The 8600-nt window shown below is 41.1% G+C and overlaps 1 protein-coding gene across 3 annotated transcripts in view; it reads right to left on the bottom strand.

Moving 5' to 3' along the window:
* Trpc3 (transient receptor potential cation channel subfamily C member 3) overlaps positions 1 to 8600 on the bottom strand; it is an 83833-nt gene that overhangs the window by 57475 nt on the left and 17758 nt on the right. For all 3 annotated transcript variants that reach the window (XM_004646157.2, XM_023706437.1, XM_023706438.1), the window contains exon 2: positions 2990 to 3761. In XM_004646157.2, the coding sequence (XP_004646214.1) occupies positions 2990 to 3761 (772 nt within the window). The remainder of the gene's footprint in view (positions 1 to 2989; positions 3762 to 8600) is intronic.

Genomic DNA, 8600 nt, shown 5'->3' with positions numbered 1-8600 from the left:
TGGCTGGCATGTGGTGCTGAGGGATTGAACTGTGGTCCCTGTGCTTTGCTAAGCTTGTTCTAAGTAGGTGCTTTAGACCACTGAGCCATCTCACCAGCTGAGGCTCATCTTTTTAAAGGAGCATCACCAACTCAGTCAGAATTGTGAAATTTCAATGTGTGTCAGCATTTACACATCCAAAATATATCTTTAATAACCTGTCACTAAGCCATTCATTTGTCTAAATCTGTATTCCAGAACATTCTACCTTTTAGAGAAATGACCTTCAGACATGCAGCACTATGCCTTCTGTATTCCTCAAGGAACTTGGATAGCTGCATGGGTGGCTAACAATCCTCTCTGAAGCACCCATCTGAAGGCAATTTGAGGGGTGAGATACCAGCTATTACAGGCCATTGATAAAAGAGGCAAAAGTGGCTGAAAGGGAAAAAAAAAATCACCTCTCTCTCACTAGGGAACACAGTATCTATTTTTTTTCATTTCAAGGCTGGTACTTTGAGCTCCAAGTCCCTATGGAAAGAATATAGAGAACACCATTGAATAGGGCAATTAGGTTACTTGCTTTCTCAGAAATGAGCTACACTTGCTCTGCTCTTTAGAGCTCAGAGTCTCTGGGTCAGTGCTCCAAAAGAACTATGTTCTCAGCCCTAACAGACGGACATGCACATGGAATGAGTGGGAAGGGGGTGAAAGGACAGCTTATAAGAAAGGAATGAGGACATTCAAGAATATGGAAGAAAAGGCACAGTCAGAAGAGAGGGACGTGTGGTCTTTGCGGAGCATAACATCTGAAGGGCTTTCCTTGTTTGAACTCAGAAAGGGGTATGCTACTCAAATGCTTGCCAGCGAATCCCGAAGAAGGGAACGTGAGAGTTCAGTATTCATGACCTTAGGTACTAGGTAGTTTAACGACTGTCCTCCAGGACTCGTGTGTGTTTTCTCCCCTTTTTATTTCTTTATTTGTGATATTTTCCCAGCTTTGAAAGGTTATCAGAAGTAATTCTTTAAGTCAGAGTAAAGGTGGTTCTAAACATTACTAATATGGATTTTTTTAGGGGAAAACTATAAATAACAAACTCTTTTGACATCATTCCACTTAGATGACTTCTCCAGGTGGAAGTGCAAATGTCACTATCTTTAGTACATTATTAAAATATAATCTTAGAAAATATGCCCTTCTATGGAATCTCTTTCACAGACTTTCAATACATATCAAGCAAAGTGCATGAAAACAAGGTGCATATGACATTTGAAATAATGGCAAATAAAAATTTAGAATTGTGATTTTATTACTGCCTCAAAATATAGAAGTGATATTTAGAAGTATCTTACCCAAATATTTTTCTACTCTCTCTCTATAGAATTTGGCATTCACTTGAGTTTTGCCTTAAAAATATTCTATTTTGGATATGTGGAGAGAAATCTTTCAAATACCACAAAATGTCTTTAAGGGGAATACACACAAGATGATATTTCTTTTCTTTTTTGTAGTTTCCTACATTTTCCAAAAAATTTTATGATCAATATGTTTCGCTTTTTTATGAGGAAAAAAATGTTTTAGTGGATGAACAAGATTATATAAGGACACAATGAAGGCTGATAACTATCTAGGGAGTTTTGTTATGGAAAGGGGACAGAAAAACCACTTTCTAACTAGTTTCTTAAAACTCCAAAGGAAAGTGAATTCCCCTTAATCTTAGTTATATTCTTGCTGCACTTGAATAAATCTCACTTAAATATGAAAAACCATATTAAGGTGGGAAAGACAAAGTAAGAACTCTTTTCTGTGGTGCAACAACACAATACCAAGCAAACAAAAAGAAAATATGAATGAAAGAAAGACCAAAGAAAAAGAAAATTTAACTCAGCGTCTGGAAAATAACCCCAGGAGTGGATGTCTAGAGTCCTCTTCTTAGGTGGAAAACTAGAAATAAGAAATTGCTGGCCTGGCAAGTGCAGGGTCCTGAGTTCAATCCCTGATACAAAAAAAAAAAAAAAAAAAAAATTGCTGAAAAAGTTTGATTTTTACCTGAAATATGAAATAGCCTTTTGTCATAGATGTAATAGCTAGGGTCATTCAAAATGTATAAGAGGAGGTGGTAACTGAAGTATATATTATTTTCAATTATACACACTTACATTTGCCATAATTTTTATTAAAATAATACTACTAGACTGAGGATGTCCAAACACAAGTTCATGCATTTAAAAAAGTCTACAAAGGAGGAAAGGAAAAAAAAAATCACTGATTAAAATAAATCCATAGAAGCAAACCATTCTGCTGCCCTTGTGTTTGTGGGGTGACCTGCCATCTAGGGCTCACCAATCCAAAGAGGAATATGTGGAATTGAGGGAGGAATTTGTCACATAAAAGAAATAACTGTAATAACATATTATAATGGGCTTAGATCTTATTTTATTTTTTATTCTAAAGGTATATAAAAGCTCAGGACCACGAACAAGGCTTTCACAAGCAAAGGGACCGCAGAAAGGTGCAAGGGAGCGCCTCCTCTAGGCAAGGAACTGGCATTGACTTACTTGTGGGACAAAGCATCCCCTGGGGGGAACAATGCACCCCCTAGGAAGGAAAAGCAACAAAAACACCATTCTGCGATGGATGTAGCCCTATAACTAAATACAAAACAGGAGAAAACATTTGGAAGGGAGAGAAAGTCACTGCAAACCCCTCCTTTTAAAAGAAAGAGGAGTCTTGAGTTTTATTCAACGCTTACCCAGAACAGAATGGCACCACACTTAAAGCTCTCTGATCCGCATAAACACATTTCCGAAGCGAATGTATCACAGCACTACTCTTGGTGGTAGTGGCGGAGTCATTAGATCAACTCTAAAACACTGTCCCGTCCCTCGTGAGCTGAAACCCACGGGACAGAACGGACTCGAGAGCAAACACGAAGACTGACGGAGCGCACCGTGCGCGGGCAGCAGCCAGGGCTGGGCGCGCGCCGCGGCGGGCGAGGGGCGCGCTTACCTTGAACTCCTTCTCTATGTTGGCCAGCTTGGCCAGCTCGTTGCTGAGCTCCAGGGCCGTGAGCACCGGGTCCTCGCTGGACAGGGACAGGTACGCCGGGCTGGCCAGCCCCTTGTAGGCATTGATCCTCGAGCGCGAGTGGCTGAAGGAGTCGTGCCGCTGCTTCTCCGTGCAGTCCGCGCACTTGCAGAAGTAGTCGTGCGGCCGCTCGATGCGGGCGCCCTTCAGCAGCAGCATGTGCACCACCTCGTACTTTTGGCAGTGCGCCGCCAGGATGATGGGCGTGATGTCGGGCGAGAAGCGCGTGCCGTCCTCGTCGTAGGCGTAGAAGTCGTCGTCCTGTAGCTCCTGCTCGCAGGGGCTGAGGGTGAGGCGCTTGCTGGCCGCGAAGCCGGGGTGGTTGAGGATGGCCTCCACGATGCGCACGTAGCCCTTGCTGATGGCCAGCAGCAGCGCGTCGCCGATGCGCGCCAGGTTCTCCTTCTTGAGCAGCAGCTCGGTCACCTCCAGGTGCTCGTTGCCCACTGCCAGCTGCAGCGCATTCTGGCCCATGTAGTCCACGCAGTTGACGTTCAGCGTCTTGGACTCCTCCAGCATCTTGCGCACCACGGGGATGTTGCCGTACTCCGCGGCGTCGAGGAAGCGCTCCTCCTCTGCGGTGAGGCTGGTGCCGCGGTCGTTGAACATGAAGGCCGGACCCCGGACAGCCTGGCGCCGGCCCTTCTCCCGCATCACCGTCATGCGCCGCAGGGACGGGCTCCCCTCCATGAACCTGATCGGTAGCAACGATAAAGCAGCTGTAGGACATCGGCGCCTGCTGCTGTCTGCCACCGCGTGTCACAGCCCCCTGCAGACCTTTGGACTGCAGGTAGCCCGGCCAGTGGCTAATGATTCATCCAAAGCGGTACACCTGAATCTGACATGGGCTCCTGGACCCCAGACAGGAGTGCACAGCCCTTCAGAGTGACAGCTCCCGTTGTTCTAGAAAATGGCAATAGGTTAAATAATAATAAAAAGCTTCCACACACCCTATCCTCTTTTGTGGCCCTGAAGCTTCTGGTATCTTGTGGTATCTGTCTCCTCCTCTTAAAAGTCTTGGAAATCAAAGTGCAATGCCTGGCATGGCACCAAATCACCAGTCTTGAGCTCTAAAGAAGGTTAATTTGCTTTCAAGAGCAAAACGTAAAAGGCATTAGGAAAGAGGGAGGTGGACCTTTTGTAGCTGGGGAGGAGATCTAGGGATGGAGGGAATGAGAAGGAAAATAAAAAGGATTAAGATTCTTTATGTATGCCTGACTCACCACAATGAATGTATTCACTATGTATCACAAGTGTATTAATACAAAATTAAAAGATACATGACTAATAATTGGCATAAAAGCAGACATGTGGGCCTGTGGAATAGAAGAGAGGACCCAGAAACAGACTCATCCCACTAAAACCATCTGACTCTTGGCAAAGGATGCAAAAATATACACTGGAGAAAAGAACTTGTTGGTCACACGGTGCTGGGGAAACCGGGTATCTACACACAAAAGGTGGAAGCTGCATATCTATTTCTCTGTGTACAAAACTCAATTTCAAATGGACTGAAGAACTATGTATAAGACTGGAAACTTTCAAACTGCTAGAAGAAAACATAAGGGAGACATTTCAAGTCACGGGCACAAGCAAAAACTTCCCGAACAGGAAGCATAGGGAATAATAGTAAAAATCAATAAGTGGGACTATGTCAAATTAAAAGCTTTGGCACAGCAAAGGAAATAATCAATAAAGCGAAGAGATAGCTTACAGAATGGGAGAAAAATCTTTGCCAGCTATTCTTCCAGCAAAGAATTAATGTCTCAGCTGTATAAATAACTAAAAATCTTAACATAAAAACCAGAAATTGTCCAGTCAATAAATGGACAAATGGACAAAACAGATGTTTCTCAAAAGAAACAGCACTGGAGTAGGCTACGGTGGTGGCTCCCATTATCTGGGAGGCTGAGGCAAGAGGATTACAAGTTTGAGGACAACTGGATGACTTAGGGATTTGAAGATACAATCTCAAAATCAAATATGTTTAAAAAGGGATGTAGCTCAGTGTGAAGTCCCTTGATTCATTCCCCAGTGCTGACAGCTAAAAATGGTCAACATCTTTAGTCACAGAAATGCAAATCAGAACTACATGGTGATTTCATCTCACTTTGGTCAAAATGGTTATTATCAAGAATGTAAAAAATGATAAATTCTAGAAAAGATACAGGGAGAAAAGGAACCAGTCTACACTGTTGGTACATGTACTTTAGTATGGTCACCATGGAAATCAGTATAAAGCTTCCTTAAGAAACTAAAAATAGAGATGCTATTTGATCAAGCAATACTACTCTGTGGGATAATCTTTTAAAAAATATTTATTTACTTATTTGGTACAGGGTGTCATTACACAACTTGGACTTGGAGTGATCCTCCTGTTTCAGCCTCCCAAGTGCAGGGATTACTGCCATGTGCCACCATGCCCAGTTTTGGGGCTAGCATGGCATGGGACACTGGTGATCAAACCCAGGTCTTTGCACTTGCCAGGCAGGCACTTAGACCACTGAGCTATCTCCCTATCCCTCTCTGGGATGATCTTGAAAGAAGTAAAGATAGCTCACTACCTTTATTCCTGCATACTCATGTTTAGTGCAGTGCGATTCATAATAACGAAGCTAAAGCAACAGTCTAGGTGCTCCAGAACAGATGAAAGGATAAAGAAATTGCAGTGTATGTACAAGTGGAACATTATTCAGTCATAAAGAAGAATGAAACTGTATCATTTACAGGGAAATGGATGGGACCAGATGTCTTCATGTTAAGTGAAACTGGACTCAGAAAGTCTTGTTTCGCATGTATTCTCTCATGTGGAACAACCTAAAAATAATAATGAAAACAAACAGGAAAGTAGAAAGGAGTTGATTAGAAAATAGAAAGGGGATCAGGAGAATAGGAAGGGAGGCAGGGTGCAACAAAAAGGTGAAAATAGGCAAAGTAAGTAATACACTTGCATGAACATGCTAACATGCAACCCTCATTCTGTGAAATAGGCACCAATGGGTGAGAGAAAAAATTATGGCAGAAAAACCTTCTCAAATAATTACATACCTTTAACTAAATAAAATTATGTGGAAGGAGGGGGGAAGAGGAAAGGAGAGAGGGAGGGATGGATGGATGGAAGGAGAAAGAGAGGGAGAGGGGTCAGCATTTCAGCCAAGCATCATCTTATAAGCTCTTAGTCTTAAGGGGATCCCTCTCCCCGTCCCAAAAGAGTTATAGGATTCATCTTTTCAGTAACCCAGTAAAAATGTAGCCAATATGAAAGGCAAATATCTAACTTTACTTTATTAAAATAGTTGTACCTTTGTAATAAAAGTTGTTTAATCACTGATGCTGTGTTTTCTTTTTTGACCTTAAAGGACATGGTTTGATTTCTGGTTCAGAAAGCACTAGGAATACTCAGTGAAGAAAACATCCAGAACAGCGTGCGCACACATGGAAATCTTAACACTGACCACATGAGTGGAGATTTAAATTAATTGATGTGATTAATTAATATGTAGTGATTTGAACTCATGTCGTAATTTTTTTGTGATGTTTGGTAAATAATTTCACTTCCTTGTTTCCTTATCCCAAGTATAAAATGGAAACATCAATTTCTACAGATTTCCCTCATGAGTTCAGGAAAAAAAGTTTTTATAGGAATTACAAATCTGAAAAATAATGTTAAAAATAAGGTATTTTTAACGTGATCATATACAATATTTAAATGATTTGAACCATATTTCAGTGGCTACCAAAATATAATACAAATCTGCGTCTTTGCTATGACTCCATTCCAACATACTTGCTGGCTGAAATACTCAAGATAACTTCCTTTCAAAAAAAATCTGTGACATTTTTGTATATGCACCGCACTAACAGGTATGTGGTAAAGCTTTATTCACATATTTGACTTTGGATGCAAACAAGCCAAAGTCAAAAGTGAATGTATGAAAAAGAAAATGCTATATTTCTATGACATTTAGTTCAGAAACGCATTCTACCATTGAGAAAATCACGTTCATATATCCAGGGGCTTGGAAACTCAGTAGAGAGGACCTGGCCTGGAGGTGGGTCACTAACTGGGGAGCCTCCTCAGCAGGGGATTCAAGACAGTTACCAGTGTCCCCCACTTCGTAGCCCTATGTGTGTTCAACCAGGAGAGAAGAGCAGGAGCCATGGGAAGAAAATTTCTCAGTGAGACAGCAGGGCAAATGTGACCTGGAAAACGTGGGTCTCCAGAGCGGAGGGAACCAAAGATCCACGGAGAGGCAGGTTCATTTATCCAAGGACAGGGATGACTGTGAGCGATAGCTCATTCTAACTGCTTGGCTGTGCCAAGCAGTCAACACAAGTAAATAGATGTTAATATGTACAAATCTATATACTCATTTGTGTACATTTATAGACATACACATATTTTGTAAGGGAAAGGAAACTTTAGTCTTTTACTTATGCCCTCTTGGAAACTGAATAGTTTTAACCATAGTTTGACTGTTTCTGTTAAAATTACTTATAATTTTTTATTTTTTTAATTTTTATTTTATCTTTTTTTTTTTTTTTTTTTTTTTTGGTAATGGGGATTGAACTCAAGACCTTGTGCTTGCCAGGCAAGTGCTTAAGCCGCTGAGCTATCTCGCCAGGCCCTTATTTATCTTTTTTTTTAGACAGTGTCTCACCATGTAGCCCAGGCTACATGTCTCACCATGTAGCCTAGGGTGACCTCGAATTCACAGCAATCTCTCTTGCCTCTGCCTCCTGAGTGCTGGGATTATAGGTGTGCACCACCACACAAGACCTTTCCTATGTATTCTAATCCTTTAGTTGACAGTTTTTAAAATGTAGGTACTTTTTGTAATCATGAGATTGTAATCTTTTCTCAGAGAAGCAGTGCCTGCTGTTTGGGTGTTACTGGTAGAGTTCCCATGTGTGGTATCAGGGGAGTATGTGGAAGCGAGAGATTGGGAGACAAGTGGGAGGGCTCAGGCTGGGTGAGCGGTGTGAGTGTTGTGATGATTTTTAGGTGGACAAGAACTGGGAAATAATGCTCACTCAACTGGATAGGAGAGATTGTCAAACTCTGAAACAAGGATTCTAGACAAGTTCTTTTCAATAGTATTATAAATGCTATAAGCAAAATAGTTTTATTACTATTAATTGTTCTTGATTCAGTGAGTTAACATTTTACTATTAGGCTATAAGTTGACAATCTACAAATGGCTAGAATTTTCATTTTATATAGAAGATTAATTGTGTGCTTGTCATTGACACTGTCGGTAGCTAACAGGATATATAAAAATGAGAAAATACATAGGTAGAGTACATCTGAAGGATTCTAATCCATACTCAGATGGGTTGTCTTTGGGCAAATAGACTCAGACCTCACCTTTTAATGGAATTTTTTTAATTGTCCTTTTTTATATTTATTTTTTAATTGAGAAATAAATATGAATGAGACAGTTTCACAGCTGATTAATAGGACAGTTTTGATAGCCAATACACTGTACATTGTTATTTTCTTAGTGGTTATCCATAGTACAAGAAGCAGACA

This window comes from Octodon degus, unplaced genomic scaffold (genome assembly GCF_000260255.1).
Source record: "Octodon degus isolate 3935 unplaced genomic scaffold, OctDeg1.0 scaffold00256, whole genome shotgun sequence".
In the NCBI taxonomy this organism is placed as follows: domain Eukaryota; kingdom Metazoa; phylum Chordata; class Mammalia; order Rodentia; family Octodontidae; genus Octodon; species Octodon degus.
Note: the sequence above shows the minus strand (reverse complement) of the source record. Positions and strands in the feature narration are given on the sequence as shown.